The 19061-nt window shown below is 42.6% G+C and overlaps 1 protein-coding gene across 1 annotated transcript in view; it reads right to left on the reverse strand.

The window, feature by feature from the left end:
* Positions 1 to 9903: 9903 nt before the first annotated feature.
* CC2D2B (coiled-coil and C2 domain containing 2B) overlaps positions 9904 to 19061 on the reverse strand; it is a 107928-nt gene continuing 98770 nt past the window's right edge. The window contains exons 32-34 of the mRNA XM_027528984.1: positions 16871 to 16929; positions 14692 to 14869; positions 9904 to 11894 (exon numbers count right to left, since the gene is read on the reverse strand). Coding sequence (XP_027384785.1) covers positions 11706 to 11894; positions 14692 to 14869; positions 16871 to 16929 — 426 coding nt within the window. The 3' untranslated portion in view covers positions 9904 to 11705. The remainder of the gene's footprint in view (positions 11895 to 14691; positions 14870 to 16870; positions 16930 to 19061) is intronic.

A 19061-nucleotide genomic window follows, 5' to 3' on the forward strand; every position in this document is an offset into this window, starting at 1 on the left:
TCCCCCGCCTTATTTCCTTTGCTTTAGAAATTCCCAAAGCTTTAAATGAAAGGAGTTAAGATTGGTGGCTCAGTCCGTAAAGAATCTGCCTGCAATGCGGGAGACCTGAGTTGGGAAGATCCCATGGAGGAAGGCATGGCCACCCACTCCAGTATCGTTGCCTAGAGAATCCCCATGGACAGAGGAGCCTGGAAGGCTGCAGTCCATGGGGTCTCAAAGAGTCGGACACGACTGAGCGACTCAGCCCAAGATTACCTTTAATAACCTGGCTTGTCGAGTCTGTAGTGGATGTAATTAACCATCTGTGGTGGTAAATCAGGAAAACAACACAACTATGAAAACACTCCAACATCAGATAAAACGATATAAGCCCCGAAATGTGATTAGAAAAAAATCTAGTCAATTGTGCTTTAATCTGTTTAGTGGAATATCAGACCAGAAGTAGATGGTCAGCCCAGGACCGTGATCCTCACTTCTGAACATGTTCATCAACCTCTTTAAATATTAAAAAATAGATCATGAAGCCTTAATTCTTTTTCTTAGAATCCTTTGCCCCGGAAGATACATGATGAAGATCTACAATTAAGTGAGAAATGTATGTTGCATGAATCTGAGTTTTAGCTATCACAGTAACATCTTCAGATACTTAAAGAACAGCTACAAATAGGTGCAATATGTAAGCCATGTGACACAGGCTACAGGAACCAATGACAAGACAAGGAAAACTCAAGCAGAATTTGACAGAGCCCAGTCCAACCCAGCATCATCCGAGGAGAGGCTGTTCTTGGCCCATCTTAGTTCCCTAGAGAGGAGATGGCCACATCAGGCTGAAAGCTCCATGCAATTTATGATGGCACTTAAATAGTACCTGCTTCCTCAGGCTCCAATTCATGTGCACTAAGCAACTTTATGACAATAATTTGGCTTCCCAATGACTTAAATGTCCAAAGCCTATTTAAGAACTCTTTCAGAAAAATGGGTCACAGACTGTAATCATCAGTTTAATAAGTAGGCTGTCTCTCATGGTTTCTCCTTTGAAGATGTTATTCATTGGGAGCTATTGTTCAGAAATCATTCTGTTGGATTTCTGGATATGATGCAAGGACTGGTTTGTGTATTGATTTTAGTGTGTGTGTGGGGGGGGTGGGGGGGTGGAATATATAACCTGCCCGGTGTGTCCCTAAAATCCTAAATCCAGGTTTATTATATTTCTTCATTAATTCATTTAGAGCAAGCTGGACACAATTTAGGTATTTGCTTAATTCCTAAATAAAAGTCTGCTCTCTGTATAGAATATATAGAGTTTATATTCCAATGGGGAGAGATAAATGAACAGCAACAACAAAGTCACATAGTGATAAGTGCTGAAGATAAATGAACATAAAAAGAGACTAGGAAATGACAGTGGGTGAGCACTGTTTTATGACAAGTAGGGTATGCAAAGTCCTGAGGGAGGTTAGGGAGCATGCAGATTTCTGGAGGCTGTGTTCTGGGCAGGGGAAACAGTAAATGCAAAGGCTGTAATAAGAAGGTGCATTTGGAGGGCAGGGGATACCTGGAATGAAGAGATAAATCTCAAAAGCAGTGATCAGTAAGGGTGTAAGAGGATGGAAGTTAAAATGGCAAAACTTATGAAAATCTAAAAACGAGGGGATATATGGATACATATAGCTGATTCACTTCACTGTTAGCAGAAACTAACAACATTGTAAAGTGACTATATTTATATATATTTATTTAAACAATTCACTCATCATTCAAATGAATGTATGCAAAAGGTAATACATTCAAACAGTGTAAGACTGTATTCAGTGACTATCAGCTCTCCCTCTCTTCCTTGATCCCAGTTCTTCATCAAGGCAACATTATTACTATTTGCTTTCATTTCCTTCCAGGGATATCCAGATATTTATAACCATGCATGTACATAATCCCAATTACATAATCCCAATTGGTTCCAAATTAGGAAAGGAGTACATCAAGGCTGTATATTGTCACCTTGCTTATTTAACTTATATGCAGAGTACACCATGTGAAATGTGGGACTGAATGAAGCATAACCTGAAATCAAGATTGTTGGGAGAAATATCAATAACCTCAGATATGCAGATGACACCACCCTTATGGCAGAAAGCGAAAAGGAACTAAAGAGCCTCTTGGTGAAAGGACAGTGAAAAAGCTGACTAAAAGCTCAACATTCAGAAAATAAAGATCATGGCATCCAGTCCCATCACTTCATGGCAAATAGATGGGAAAACAATGGAAAGTTACAGACTTTATTTTCATGGGCTCCAAAATCACTGCAGATGGTGACTGCAGCCATGAAATTAAAAGACACTCCTTGGAAGAAAAGCTATGACCAACCTAGACTGCTGCTGCTGCTAAGTCGCTTCAGTCATGTCTGACTCTGTGCGACCCCATAGACGGCAGCCCACCAGGCTCCCCCGTCCCTGGGATTCTCCAGGCAAGAACACTGGAGTGGGTTGCCATTTCCTTCTCCAATGCAAGAAAGTGAAAAGTGAAAGTGAAGTTGCTCAGTCGTGTCTGACTCTTCGAGACCCCATGGACTGCAGCCTATCAGGCTCCTCCGTCCATGGGAGTTTCCAGGCAAGAGTACTGGAGTGGGGGTGCCATTGCCTTCTCCTATGACCAACCTAGACAGCATATTATAAAGCAGAGACATTACTTTGCCAACAAAGGTCCATCCAGTCAAAGCTATGCTTTTTCCAGTAGTCATGTACAGATGTGAGAGTTGGACTATAAAGAAAGCTGAGTGCCAAAGAACTGATGCTTTTGAACTGTGGTGTTGGAGAAGACTTTTGAGAGTCCTTTGGACTACAAGGAGATCCCACCAGTCACTTCTAAAGAAATCAGTCCTGAATATTCATTGGAAGGACTGACTTGAAGCTGAAACTCCAATACTTTCACCACCTGATGTGAAGAACTGACTCATTTGAAAAGACCCTGATGCTGGGAAAGATTGGAGATGGGAGGAGAAGGGGCCAACAGAAGATGAGATGGTTGCATGGTACCACCGACTCTATGGACATGAGCAAGCTCTGGGAGTTGGTGATGGACAGGGAAGCCTGGTGTGCTGCAGTCCATGGGGTTGCAAAGAGTCAGACACGACTGAACAACTTTATTGAACTGATGCACTTAATCTCCTTGCTCCATTTTGTCACAAATTGGAACACACTACACTCTGTTGTGTACCTAGTTTTTGTCATTCAACATATACTGGTGACCCTTCAATAACAGAACATTCAGAATTCCTTTCAAGACTACATCCTATTCCACAAGATGCAAAGTCAGAAGCCCTGGGCTTTGGTTCTTGGCTGTTGCTTTGTTACTTCTTACTGGAGTGGCCTTAAGGCAGGGCAGTTCCTTCCTCCTCTAGAAAGTGAACTGAGTGATGACAGAGATTGCTTCTGACTTTACCATTTTAGGTTCTTTGCTCTTGCCATACATATTTTACAGTTCAGTTCAGTTCAGTCCAGTTGGTCAGTCATGTCCGACTCTTTTCGACCCCATGGACTGCAGCACACCAGGCTTCCCTGTCCATCACCAACTCCCTGAGCTTGCTCAAACTCATGTCCATCGAGTTGGTGATGGCATCCAACCAACTCATCCTCTGTTGTCCCCTTCTCCTCCCACCCTCAAACTTTCCCAGCATCAGGGTCTTTTCCAATGAGTCAGTTCTTCCCATCAGGTGGTGAAAGTATTGGAGCTTCAGCTTCAACATCAGTCCTTCCAATTAATATTGAGGACTAATTTCCTTTAGGATGGACTGGTTGGATCTCCTTGCAGTCCAAGGGACTCTCAAGAGTCTTCTCCAACACCACAGTTCAAAAGCGTCAATTCTTCAGTGCTCAGCTTTGTTTATGGTCCAACTCTCACATCCATACATGACTACCAGAAAAACTATAGCTTTGACTGGACGGACCTTTGTTGGCAAAGTAATGTCTCTGCTTTATAATATGCTGTTTAGGTTGGTCATAGCTTTTCTTCCAAGGAGTAAGCATCTTTTAATTTCATGGCTGCAATCACCATCTGCAGTGATTTTGGAGCCCCCCAAAATAAAGTCTGTCACTGTTTCCATTGTTTCCCCATCTGTTTGCCATGAAGTGATGGGGCTGGATGCCATGATCTTATTTTCTAAATGTTGAGTTTTAAGGCAACTTTTTCACTCTCTTTCACTTTCATCAAGAGGCTCCTTATTTCTTTGCTTTCTGCTGTAAGGGTGGTGTGATCTGCATATCTGAGGTTATTGATATTTTTCCCGGCAATCTTGATTCCAGCTTGTGCTCCATCCAGCCAAGCACTTCACGTGATGTACTCTGCATTTAAGTTAAATAATCAGGGTGACAATATATAGCCTTGATGTACTCCTTTCCCTATTTGGAACCAGTCTGTTGTTCCATGTCGAGTTCTAACTGTTGCTTCTTGACCTGAATACAGATTTCTCAGGAGGTGGGTCAGGTGGTCTGGTATTCCCATCTCTTGAAGAATTTTCCAGTTTGTTGTAATCCACACAGTCAAAGGCTTTGGCATAGTCAGTAAAGCAAAAGTAGATGTTTTTCTGGAACTCTCTTGCTTTTTCGATGATCCAACAGATGTTGGCAATTTGATCTCTCGTTCCTCTGGCTTTTCTAAATCCTGCTTGAACATCTGGGAGTTCACAGTTCATGTACTGTTGAAGCCTGGCTTGGAGAATTTTGAGCATTACTTTACTAGCGTGTGAGATGAGTGCAATTGTGCGGTAGTTTGAGCATTCTTTGGCATTGCTTTTCTTTGGGATTGGAATGAAAACTGATCTTTTCCAGTCCTGTGGCCACTGCTGAGTTTTCCAAATTTGCTGGCATATTGTGTGCAGCACTTTAGCAGCATCATCTTTTAGGATTTGAAATAGCTCAACTGGAATTCTATCATCTCCACTAGCTTTGTTCGTACTGTTACTTCCTAAGGTCCAGTTGACTTTCCAAGATGTCTGGCTCTAGGTGAGTGATCACATCATTGTAGTTATCTGGGTCACTAAGATCTTTTTTGTATAGTTGTATACAAAATATACTTCTGTGTATTGTTGCCACCTCTTAATATTTTCTGCTTCATTAGGTCCATACTGTTTCTGTCCTTTATTGTGCCCATCTTTGCATGAAATGTTCCCTTGGTATCTCTAATTTTCTTGAAGAGATCTCTAGATCTCTTTGTTTTCCTCTATTTCTTTGCATTGCATTGATCACTGAGGAAGGCTTGCTTATCTCTCCTTGCTATTCTTTGGAACCTTGCATTCAAATGGGAATTTCTTTCCTTTTCTCCTTTGCCTTTAGCTTCTCTTCTTTTCTCAGCTATTTGTAAGGACTCCTCAGACAACCATTTGGCCTTTTTCCATTTCTTTTTCTTAGGGATGGTCTTGAGCACTGCCTCTTGTACAATGTCACGAACCTCCATCCATAGTTCTTCAGTTACTCTATCAGATCTAATCCCTTGAATCTGTTTGTCCCTTTCACTGTATAATTGTTAGAGATTTGATTTAGGTCATACCTGAATGGTCTAGTGGTTCTCCCTAATTTCTTCAATTTAAGTCTGAATTTTGCAATACAGAGTTCATGGTCTGAGACACAGTCAGCTCCTGGTCTTGTTTTTGCTGACTGTACAGAGCTTCTCCATCTTTGGCTGCAAAGAATAGAATCAGTCTGATTTTGGTATTCACCATCTGGTGATATCCATGGGTAGAGTCTTCTCTTGTGTTGTTGCAAGAGGGTGTTTGCTATGACCAGTGTGTTCTCTTGGTAAAACTGTTTTTTGGGTGTTAGTTCTAGAAGGTCTTATAGGTCTTCATAGAACCATTCAACTTCAGCTTCTTCAGTGTTACTGATTGGGGCATAGACGTGGATTACTGTGATATTGAATGGTTTGCCTTGGAAACAAACAGAGATCATTCTGTCATTTTTGAAACTGCATCCAAGGACTGCATTTCAGACTCTTTTGTTGACTATGAGGGCTACTTCATTTCTTCTAAGGGATTCTTGCCCACAGTAGTAGATATAATGGTCATCTCAGTTCAATTCACCCATTCCAGTCCATTTTAGTTCACTGATTCCTACAATGTCCATGTTCACTCTAACCATCTCCTGTTTGACCACTTCCAATTTACCTTGATTCATGGACCTAACATTCTAGGTTCCTATGCAATATTGTTCTTTACAGCATCAAACTTTACTACCATCACCAGTCACATCCACAACCAGGTGTTGTTTTTGCTTTGGCTCCATCTCGTCATTCTTTCTAGAGTTATTTCTCCACTGTTCTCCAGTAGCATATTGGGCAACTACTGACCTGGGAAGTTCATCTTTCAGTGTCCTTTTTGCCTTTTCATACTGTTCATGGGGTTCTCAAGGAAAGAATACTGAAGTGGTTTGCCATTCCCTTCTCCAGTGGACCACGTTTTGTCATAGTTCTCCACCATGACCCATGACCCATGACAGGCATGGCTAATAGTTTCATTGAGTTAGACAAGGGTGTGGTCCATGTGATCAGTTTGATTAGTTTTCTGTGATTGTGGTTTTCATTCTGTCTGCCTTCCTATGGATGAGGATAAGAGGCTTATGGAAGCTTCCTGATGGGAGAGACTGACTGTGGGGAAAACTGGGTCTTGTTCTGATGGCTGGGGCCATGCTAAGTAAATCTTTAATCCAATTTTATGTTGATGGGCAGGGCTGTGTTCTCTACTTGTTGTTTGACCTGAGGCCAAACTATAGTGGAGGTAATGAAGATAATGGCGACCTCCTCCAAAATGTCCCATGCACACACCACCATACTCAGTGCCCCCCACCATGCAGCAGTCCACCGCTGACCCATGCCTCTGCTGGAGACTCCTGGACATTCAGGGGCAGGTCTGAGTCAGTCTCTTGTGTGGTCACTGCTCCTTTCTCCTGGGTCCTTGTGTGCACAAGGTTTTGTTTGTGCCCTCCAAGAGTCTGTTTCCCTAGTCCTGTGTAAATTCTGGCAGCTCTGTGGTGAGGTTAATGGCGGTCTCCCTCATGAGGGCTTATGCCATATCCAGGTCTGCTGCACCCAGAGCCCCTGCTCCTATGGCAGGCCACTGTTACTTGACATTCTGTAGAGTCCTCTACAATGAGAGAGGCCCAACACTCCTCATAAAGCTCTGATCTCTCAGTTCAGTTCAATTCAGTCACTCAGTTGTGGCCGACTCTTTGTGACCCTATGAACCACAGTACACCAGGCCTCCCTGTCCATCACCAACTCCCAGAGTTTACCCAAACTTATACCCATTGAGTCAGCAATGCCATCCAACCATCTCATCCTCTGTCGTCCCCTTCTCCTTCTGCCCTCAATCTTTCCCAGCATCAGAGTCTTTTCAAATGAGTCAACTCTGCATCAGGTGGCCAAAGTATTGGAGTGTCAGCTTCAACATCAATCCTTCCAATGAACATCCAGGACTGATCTCCTTTAGGATGGACTGGTTGGATCTCCTTGCAGTCCAAGGGACTCTCAAGAGTCTTCTTCAACACCACAGTTCAAAAGCATCAATTCTTCGGTGCTCAGCTTTCTTTATAGTCCAACTCTCACATCAATACATGACTACTGGAAAAACCATAGCCTTGACTAGATGGACCTTTGTGGACAAAGTAATGTCTCTGCTTTCTAATGTGCTAATAGGTTGGTCATAACTTTCCTTCTAAGGAGTAAGCGTCTTTTAATTTAATGGCTGCAGTCACCATCTGCAGTGATTTTGGAGCCCCCAAAAATAAAGTCAGCCACTGTTTCCACTGTTTTCCCATCTATTTGCCATGAAGTGATGGGACCAGATGCTATGATCTTCATTTTCTGAATGTTGAGCTTTAAGCCAACTTTTCACTCTTCTCTTTCACTTTCATCAAGAGGCTCTTTAGTTCTTCTTCACTTTCTGCCATAAGGGTGGTGTCATCTGCATATCTGAGGTTATTGATATTTCTCTTGGCAATCTTGATTCCAGCTTGTGCTTCTTCCAGCCCAGTGTTTCTCATAATGTACTCTGATCATTATCCAGGTGTAAAGGTTTTAAATTGAAAGTATATCAAGGTGGCCTGAGGTTAAGATGGTGGAATAGAAGGACAACGAGTTCACTTCCCCTTAGGTACACATTGAAAATACATTGACCTGTGGAGCAGTCTCATTGAAAACACCTGAAGAGTGTCAGAAAGTCTCTTATACAATCAAGGCTGTAAAGAAGGGTCCCTACTAAGTTAGGTCAGTGTGAAGAGAATCAGGACCTGTCCCTCTAGGAGGGGACACAGAAGAGGAGGGGATTACATGGGCTCAGAGAGAGAGAGCTTCCCTCTGGAGGGAACAGATTGAACCACATATGGGCATCCCAGTCCTTGGGTCTGACACCAGGAAGAGTCCCCTTAGCTGGTTTGAAAACCAGTGGGCTAACAGGAGGGCTTTAAGAAACCTAGACTCTGCTTGAGAAAAGTGCGCCTGTGCTGTTTACTACTGGAAATGGTGAAGGAGGCAGATTGCAACTATCCAGGACCCTTTCTCAGGACCACCCTAGCATGCCAAGCACCCACTCTGGCACCTCTACCCCTAGTGCAGCTGCCCACTAGGGCGAAGGCTGCTGTACTAAGGTGAGTGGGCAGTTGTGGAAAACAGAGTTGTGGAAAACAGAGCTGGGATCTGCATCTGAACGGGGCTTATATTCTCAAATATAAAAAAGAAAAACTACTACTTTATTCTGTTACTTGATTGATTTGTTATTGCACTTTGAATAAAATATGACCTCTTTACCACGGCCTGTGTGATCTGGTCCTTGTCTGCCTCTCCAACCTTATGGGCTACTACTCCTTCTCCATGTGAGTCTTTTTCTGGGCTAGAGGGCTTTGTAATCATAGGTCTCCTCTGCCTGAAATGCTTTTGCTAAAAGTCTTTGCATGATTGGCTTCCTCTTAACTATGGAAGCCACAGATGCCTAATCCAATAGCCACCCTCCCCTCTTCCTCACCAAGAGAATACTGATTTTATTGGGAGAGCAATGGCTCTATTTAAAATACTTGATCTCCAGCCTCTTTTGTGGCTAGGAGTGATGCAATTCTGGCCAATAAGATGTAAGTAGAAGTTAATAGGCACAGTCTCCTAGAAAACTTTTTAAAAGAGCTAAACCAGCTGCCTCTTCTACCTCCTCCCTCCCTGTCTGCGTTTTCTTAATGAAAATGACTGTAAGGTTAGAGCCTCTGTGGTTCCCGGGTCAGCAGACTCAATATCACCTGGGAACTTGTTACAAATGCAAATTCTCAGGCCCCACCCCAGATCTCAGGGAATCAGTGACTCTGAAGGTCAGGCCCAGAGAAGTGTGTTTCAACAAACTCTTCAGGTGATTCTTCTGCATGCTGAAGTTTGAGAGCCACTGAGGAAGAAGACAGAAGTTTCCTTACAGATGGTGACAAAGATGGATGAAAGCTAATGTACTTCTGGCATCACAGAGCTACTGCACTAGAATTGGGCTGCCTCCTTTGCACTTGACAGTTCTGTAATCCCTATTTGATTACGTTACTGTGATTAGGTTTCTGTTCCTTGCAACTGAATGCAATTCTAACTGATAAATCATCTTTTAAATCTCAGCTCAAAACATTATCTCTGTGGAGAGGCCTTCTTCCACTACTCTGCTTATACTCTCCATCCCCATCAAAGTCCTTCTCCATTACACCAACATTTTTGTTTACTTTATAGCACTCATTATACCCTGGAATTATCTCACCTTCTTACTGTTTATTTGCTTATGATCTGTTTTCCTTGTAAGAATGTCTTCACACTGTCCTCTAGCACATACTGAAGTGTCTGGTACATAATGGACGCTTTCTAATTATTTGTGGATGAGGTTGCAAAGAGTCAGACACAACTGAGTGACTGAAGAACAAAAAATTTAAGAATTATACATTACATCTAATATGTACTTTTAAAACAGTCAAATGAAAAAACATAGTTCATTACAATCATACAACTTTTAGGAAAATTTTTGAGAAATACATACACATATTTTAAAATGAATACAATACAGAATATAATGCACACTTGCCTATGAACATTTTCCACCTTACTCTTAAGTGCTCTATCGATTCTAAAACTACAAACAAAATTAACAAAATAGCTATGTAAACATTCAGCATGGCACAGAAATGAATTGCATGAGTTCAGCCTTTATTTGGCAAACTTGTCTTTCCACAGATATCATTTTGTGCTACCCCAATTGATGTGGGAAACTTATTAATAACAAAACCTCCTACAGCATTTAAACACAAACATTCAAATAAAAACAATTCTGATCATTTTTCTGATGCATGCCAGAAGACATACATAACAAAGTGTTAACCTTGCAGGAAAAACATTCTCTTTACCTACATACCCTTTCTTTCTAGTAATCTTGAGTTTGGTCTGAGACTAACATCCTGCAAATAAATGAGGTCTTCTCTGGCCTCTGCAGGTATATTGGGAGAGGGGATTTAGGTTGAGGGTTCCCTGAGGATGAATTTGGGGTTTTTGCTCTCTGCTTCTCTGGGAGTGATTCAAGGAGCCCCAGTGCTACTACAGTGGGAGAAGTGAAGCTTCTTTTTCTTACTTTAACCTCATATAAAATTGCTCTCATAAACCTTTGGAAATCTATCCTTTGATTAAAAAATAAGTTGTTATGTAACATTTAAATAAACTATTTGAACACTTTTCTCAATGAAGTACAGAACAATCAAATACAATAAAGTACAGTGTTTTCTACTTATATCCCTATCCACTCTTTCTTGAGGCCCTGGAGGGGTCTCCTTGGGGCACCATTGTAAAAGAAAAGCAGCAGAAAGTGCCAGAGGCAGAATGGGGAGCTGCTCATTAAGTTAAAGAGGACTCTGAGATTCGGGTAAGACCTTTATCTCCCTTTCTCACAAAATTAGGAAAGAATTTAGGTAGTGTTTCCTGAGAGTCCCTTCTAAATACTTGGAGGTGAAATGACTTTAGGTCAGTAGTATATAAAGAGAAAACTTTTAAGAAGCCCTCAGAAGCTGTCCTTAACCCAACATGGCATATTTCCTTCTTATTCTTAACCAGTGAAATAATCTTTTATCTCATGGGTTTCTATTTGAATAACTCCTGCCTGGAATTCCATCAGAACCATCATCAAAGTTATCAGTCTCACTTTAGTAATGACAGCATTCTGTAAGGCAGGGTTCTTATTCTTAACTGGTTAAGAGAATTGCCTGGGAAGCTTGTTTTAAATAATGTAGGTTCTTGAGCTGTACTCTCAGAGATCCTGATTCAGTAGGTCCTGGATGGGATGTGGGAACTTGCATTTTCAATAGGGCTTTCCAAGTGATTTTGATGGAGGTGGTGGGACCCCCCCCCCCCCCCCCAATTAGAGCAACACTGGCTTTACAGAGAGGCCAGAATTGCTTCTTTCCCAGAATAAACCTACTGTAGACAGTGACCCCAGGAGCCAGACTTTCCAAAGGGTCCTCCTTGATGAGGTCTCTGATGAGGAGGTCATTTATACTTGTCTCCAGAAACTCAGGCAGTGAGTCTTGTCCCCTACTCTATAAGTGAGCCAAAAATTGGACTCCCGCTTGTCTGGAATTGAGGATAAACAGAAAAATCCCAAGCATCAGAAACATCTGTCTTCTGGTTGGGGGCCCATGTACCATCTTCTCCTTCTATCTTTTTCCTTTTCACTGATGTCGAGCTAATGAAGCCAAATAGACCCACACAGATAATATGTTGTTTGGGTAGGGGTGAATGTACACAGCTAGAGCAAATTCTGTCTGTGGAAATTCAGAAGAATGAATTCCAGTTTGATACACAGCATCAATGACTGACTGTACATCAGTGTATGGCATCTGGATAGGAAATCCTGTGACCTGGACCAAAGACAATAATACATAAACCCACAGTACAATCATGTAGGTGGTTGGGAATTACTGTATGAAAAGAGATTACAGAAGCCTCAAAGAAATGGAAGTCATAAAATAATAATAATAATAGTTATCATTTTGTGGGTGTTTACCAAGTTCTAGGGGACTTCCTGGTTGGCTCAGCGGTAAAGAATTTGCCTGTGACAAGAAGACACAGGAGACACCACAGGTTCACTCCCTGGGCCGGGAAGATCCCTTGGAGGAGGGCATGGCAACCCACTCCAGCGTTCTTGCCTCGGAGAATCCCATGCAGAGGAGCCTGACAGGCTCCAGTTCATAGGGTCACACAGACTTGGACACAACTGAAGTGACTGAGAATGTACTATGTTCTAGGCACAGTGCTAAATACTTCACATATATGATTAATCCTCAAACAACCCTTTGAGGCAGGTTTTGCTATAACCCCACTTTATAGAAAGAGCAGCAGAGCCAGGTCTGTCTAATGCCAGAGGCTACACATTTAACATTCCACATACCTGCACTTTTTCTGCAATGACAAAGTGCCAACAAGGAAAATTCTTGGTCATATAAATGATTTAACAGAGCATTTTGGAAGAATTTATTTCACATTGATTTACTTTATATTTATTGATATCTATGACAGGATTGGAGAAGGCAATGACACCCCACTCCAGTACTCTTGCCTGGAGAATCCCATGGATGGAGGAGCCTGGTAGGCTGCAGTCCATGGGGTCGCTAGGAGTCGGACACAACTGAGCAACTTCACTTTCACTTTTCACTTTCATGCATTGGAGAAGGAAATGGAAACCCACTCCAGTGTTCTTGCCTGGAGAATCCCAGGGATGGGGGAGCCTGGTGGGCTGCCGTCTCTGGGGTCGCACAGAGTCGGACACGACTGAAGCGACGCAGCAGCAGCAGCAGCAGCAGCATGACAGGATTGGGCTTCCCTGGTGGCTCAGCTGGTAAAGAATCCTCCCGCAATGTGGGAGACCTGGGTTCAGTGCCTGGGTTGGGAAGATCCCCTGGAGAAGGGAACAGCTACCTAGTCCAGTATTCTGGCCTGGAGAATTCCATGGACAGTATAGTCCATGGGGTGGCAAAGTGTTGGACATGACTGCGGGACTTCCACTTTCATTTCCTCTGATGACAGGATTAAAGGATATGGGACATGGGTCTCATGTAAAATTACCTATTAAAGAATTTACAAAGGACAATCATAAGCTGCTTTCAAGCCTCAGATTGATTACTTTTCTGATCTTTAAATCTCTTCACGTGCTCTTCCCTTGTGACTGCATAGTACACTATCCTTCCCTAGTTTACTTAATAAATTACACTGCAGTTACATATTTTCTGATCTAACAAGACCACTGTCTCTGTGAATGCTCAAAATGTTATCTGTCTCACTTACTGTCATAACCTGAAGTGAATGGCACAATGATTGCCACATGGAATACAAATAATAGTTAACATTTAGTAAGTGTTGGGTGCTATGGTTAAGCAACTCAATCCTCACCACAACCACAAAATACCTAACTTTTTTTATCTTTGTTTATCTTGTGCAATAGGGTAAGAACGTATAAAGAAGTTGAGTAATTTGGTCAAAGTTAGTGAGTGGTTGAGCCAGGATTTGAACCCAAGCTGCAGGATTCAGTCTAGATTTATGAATCTGTGTTATTAAACAGCAGATAATTTTACAAAGGAACTCTAAGTTTAAAACCTTGGCTTATACTTAATAATACTTTGCTTATCTATTTACCCCCTAATTCAATTAAAAAGAAAGCAAAACAAAACAACTACCTCCCTATTCATGAATAGTGCCTGCAGACCCCTCCCTGGCAGCCTAAGTATCAACTTTCAACAAATAGCTTCCTTTCCTCTTCCCAAGGCTTTCTCTCGGGGACATTTTCTGATCTCCAAGATGGAAGGGGGAAGGAATATCACTCTTGGGAGGCTGGGGCTTCCAAAAACTACTGCAACAATTCATAGGCAAGAGGAGGTGAGAGGATTCTCAGAACTCAGGATTCTCAGAATTCAGGGGAAGAAAAGAAGGACTTTACACCAAATGCCTACCATGTTTGATTATGGACTTGAGTTTGATAGGCCTTTTTACATGAAGGATGATGTCAAATGTGCTGGTGAATATACGAGAGGAGGTTAAAACAGAAGTCCAGGCTATGATGTATAAATTTGAGAATACTTTCCATATGGAAGGTATTAAAGCTTGCCTGAAGTCCTCTTGCCCAGAACCAAGGACAGGGAATCCATCCTATTACTACCATCTAGAGATCATTTCTTAGTTTTTTAGTTGCAAGTCATTTCCTTTTGGGCATCTCTTTCCAAAGTTTGTGGTTTGTGTATCATAAAACTGATTCCAAGAAAATGTCATGCAATCTGGTCACAGTACTAGTTATTCACTACATTTGAAAAGTCTCAGTCTAAACATAAGTGGATTTTAATGACATACCATGTATAACATGAAGGTGAAGTGAAAGTCGCTCATTTGTGTCTGACTCTTTGCGACCCCATGGGCTATACAGTCCATGGAAGTCTCCAGGCCAGAATACTGGAGTGGGTAGCCTTTCCCATCTCCAGGGGATCTTCCCAACCCAGGGATCGAACCCAGGCCTCCCTCATTGCAGGCGGATTCTTTACTAGCTGAGCTACAAGGGAAGCCCAATGATCAAGATAAAAGATATCTCAGGGGTTTTTAAGATTACGATCATCTGGCAATTAACATCATAGGTAAAACAAATGTCATTAATGCATTAAATCATATACAAACCCAATAAAATTGTAGTAGTCTTTCAAATTCACTCTCTTCTTCAGATGAAACAAAGCTTCCAGTACCAAGTTCTAACTTAGGAAGAATCTGTCGTAAAATGAAAGTACACTGTCTATTCCAACGTGTCGGCTGTTTAGGCCGCCATTCCATTATTTTACACTTCAGAGTTCTTTCGATCCTAAGGTAAGAATGCACAGATCATTTTATGATAAATTACAACTCATGGAATAAATGTGAAAAAAAGTTTTGTCACGTTTACTCAAGTATGAGAATAATACTTTGGGGTAATGCCCTGGGGGTTTCTTGCATTAGTAAGAATGCAACGGTCATCTTACGATAAAATACAACTCATTTAATAAATGCGAAACAAAAGAGTTTTGTTGCATTTACTCAAGTATGAGAATGCTATTTTGTGGGGATTTCCCTGGTGGTCCAGTGATTAAGAATCTACCTTGCAATGCAAGGGATGCAGGTTCAATCCCTGGTCAAGGAACTAAGTAAAATGAGTAAGATGCCCGAGCGCTCTGGAGCCCGTGTGCTAATACTAGAGAGGCCATGTGCTGCAAACAAAGATCCTGGATGACCCAACTCATGCTGCGACTAGGACCCCACACAGCCAAATAAATACAATAAATTTTTAAAATATATAGTCATTCACAATTTAAAACAATGATACATTTTTGATGTAGGAGAAAACCAGACCTCCATGGTGAGGGATATCTGCCATCAACCATATTAATCTGGTTTGGGAGAGATCAGGCTCTTGCTTGGCTTGAGGAAGCAAGATGCTTCCTGGGGTAGCCAGCAATTAGTTCTCAAAGACACTTCTTTCTTCCAGTTCCCTGTGTGTAGATAGCTGCCTACTAGGTGTGATTTGCTACCATCTGATTACTGGGTTGGCATTCTTGTTCTCCAAGACCCTCCTCTGACAAAAGATGTCTTGTTTCCAAGAAATGCTTTATAAAAATCCAGGTATCTTGTCTGGGGTAGCGTTAGCAGGAATGGGGTTATTAGATCAGTTAATCCAGCAAGTGGAATTGGGAGGAAATGAGACACTGGGCTGATCAGTATGATGATCAGTTTCCCCTGATCTGATCATTCCCCCCAAATGTATGCTCTACGTGAGCAGGGAGTTTCACCTACCTACCCCGCCTCTGAAACAGTGCCTGCTGAGGAACTGTTCCAGGGAGGAAGTGGAGCCCAGTTGAGCTGGTTGGTGGAAAGCCTTTTCTCTGCAGAGGATTATTGTGTGCTGGGCCTCTCCTTTTGGCTGAGTCTAATAAAGTAAGTGGTTCTGAGTTTGCAAAGAGTCTCAGTCATGGCTACACACCAGAATCACCTGTAGGATTCTATCAAAATACTGCACTATCCTCCAGATAGTGGCTCAACAGGTCTGATCTTGGACTCTGGCACCTATATTTAGTTCCAGAAGCAATTCTGATGAAAACTAAAAGTTGGAGACAATTTCCTAGTGCATTTCTTCTTTTTATTTTTTTTGGTTAAGAGCTGGGGAAGAAGAAGGGGAGTAAGAGGTGGGGGTCATGTGCTAGTGAGAAAAGGGAGTGGCAAAATGCTTTTTGTCCTTTTCTGTTTTGATTAGTTGGTAGCAGCTTACATGCCAGCCTGCTGTGTCAGCATGAGTCACTGGAAGTAGTCAGATCTAGAAGCTTCTGACATATCTGGAGTAGGAGCAAGGTCTGCTGCGAAGGCTGTGACACTTTGGGCTTGACTGAGCAACTCCTCAGGGTGTGTGTGTGTGTGTGTGTGTGTGTGTGTGGAGTATGTGGATGCGGGTGGCTCCCAGGGACAGTACTGGTATTTCTACTACCAGCTCAGATGTTTTGACCATACCCCTGTTGTTCTTTCAAGAAGTGTTAGCTATAAGGCTCAACAGGTGTCTGTGTTGAGAACTTCCCAATAGCAGCCCACAATGTTGTCCAGATGCAACTGTATTTAACTTGGCATGTTTTTTCAAGGAGTATTGTGGATAGCAGAGGGGCTGATTTTTTTTACACAAGGGCCAAGAGGCAGATGACTCAATGGAACTATTAAATCTCCATTTCATGCTTCTGTTGCTGAGTCTAATGGGTATTTTGAGAGACTGGGTAACAGGACTGAAGGGTGGCTGAATGGGAGATTAGGGAGAAAACATGATAATCATAGCATATAGAGATCATACCTGTTCTTTAGATCTTCTACCATGCTCTTATTAGTATCAGAATAAATTATTTCTTCAGGCTGAAATACAGAAACCTGAAAGTGAGAAAAGATTCTAGGGAGGCCATCTTGATATCAGTCACCCCTTGGAGTGCTGATCATAATGCGGGCGGGCAACCTAAACCTGTCTCATGTGGCAGAAACACTCAATAATAGGGGCACAAAGCTAACACAGATCACAGCGTTTCCTTTGACTTTAATACTACTTCACCAGGGCAGGAAAGGGGAACTGGATTTACGAAAGATATTTCTCATGAGACAGATCTGCTGTTTGTTTATTCAAATAAGAACTTGGCATACTTATTCATTCCATCAGACAATCCTTGGAAGCTGTACTGGTCTCATCCACTTATTAACTGTGACCTTGGAGAAATTACTTAACCGCTTGGAGTCTCGGTTACCACATCTTCTAAAGAGGGACAGTAAGAGCATCTACTTCCCTGGGGTCATGCGAAGATTTTAAAATAAAGGCACATATTGCTCAACTAAGGTCAGATATTACTCTTCTAACATGGTTTATCATCCTCCTCCTTTCAGCAGGCAGGAGTCAGGTCTCCATGTTCACAGGTGTGCATGCGCGCATACGCAAGCATACACACAGAGTCCATTTCAGTCTCTGCTGTCTTCAAGTCTTTGCTTCAGGCACCCCAGCAACAGCAGACAGCAAGGCTCTACTGTGTTTCCCCATGTTGCTCGGCTGAGCCGGATTTTCTGGGACAAGGAGAGGACTTCTCCAACCCCCTCCCTCCTACCCAAATGCCCTGCAGGGCTCACATAGACAAGAATGGAGGAGTGGGACTGGGTTTAGAGAGTCTTTACTTTGAATATTTATGAGCTGAGAAATAGAGGCTCTGTAGAGACAGGGACAGATGCTTCCCCCTCGTGAGTGTAAGGGAGGAAACATTTGGGGGACTCTAGGTCTCAGAAAATTTCAGGGGTGATTTGAGGAGGCTCAGTCTATCATGTCCTGATCTAAGTCAGTGGCTCCCAATATGTGATGCCCCCCTCAGCAAAATGTTGCTGAGTCAGCAGCCTCAGACCTACTGACTCAGAAAATGTGAGGGTACAGCCAAGCACATTGCTTTTTAACAAGCCCTCTAGAGGATTATGATGGTTGGAGAACCACTAGATTAGAGAACATGCTCAGACACAGTGAATTTGCCCAGAGTAGATCATGGCAGAAGATGAAATACTGGAGAAAGTAAAGTCTAAAACCCAGCATCATCTTGCAGAGGTCACCAACTATTGCAGACAGGGCAGGTAACCAAATCCCGACTGCTGTCCTCAATTACTGTCTGCCCCAAAACACTGCCCTGCGCTCCTAACCCGGCAACTCCTGTGGATCAGTTAGACCACCTTCAGGCCCGAAAAGGAGGCCTGGGTTATGTCGACCCAATACGTTTATGGAGTGTTAGTCTATTTCCCATTAGGGCAAAGGCCCCTTGCAGGGAATTCATAACCTTTGAAACTTGAAGAGGACTTCCCTGTTAACTCCATTTCTCTCACACACACTCAAATTTATGTTCTCAATTGTGATTAACAGAAAAAAACAAAAAACAAAAAACAACCCAGCATTCACTACAGACGGTGGTTTATTCTGGTATGTGTGTGACAAGGCAGAGGATCAAGGGCCACTGGCCCACAGGGAAGAAATCAGTAAAGATGAAAGTCAAATGCAACTATGAGTTTTCTGTTTAATTACTCAACTTGACAAAAGGTTTAGTTTCCACTCTCAGTCAGAGTGGCTTTTAAAAATACAATTTTGATTACGGCAGCCCTTGCCCTGGTGATGCTGAATAAAGAATAAATGCCAAAATCCTGACCAGGACCTCAGCTCATCTCCGCTCACCCCCTGGTAGCAGCCAAGCTGACCTTTCAGCTCTGTGACAGACACTTGGCCCTGCAGGTCTTCATCTGCCTGCAACGCAGGAGACCTGAGTTCAATCCCTGGGTCAGAAAGATCTCCTGGAGAAGGTCATGGCAACCCACTCCAGTATCCTTGCCTGGAGAATCCCATGGACAGAGGAGCCTGGCAGACTACAGTCCATAGGGTTGCAAAGAGTCGGACATGACTAAGCGACTAACACACAAACAGCAGGTCTTCAAGCCTGCTGTTTCCGCTTTGTGCTGGGACTATTCTCTTCACTAATCTT

The sequence above is a fragment of the Bos indicus x Bos taurus genome, chromosome 26 (assembly GCF_003369695.1).
Source record: "Bos indicus x Bos taurus breed Angus x Brahman F1 hybrid chromosome 26, Bos_hybrid_MaternalHap_v2.0, whole genome shotgun sequence".
Classification (NCBI taxonomy): domain Eukaryota; kingdom Metazoa; phylum Chordata; class Mammalia; order Artiodactyla; family Bovidae; genus Bos; species Bos indicus x Bos taurus.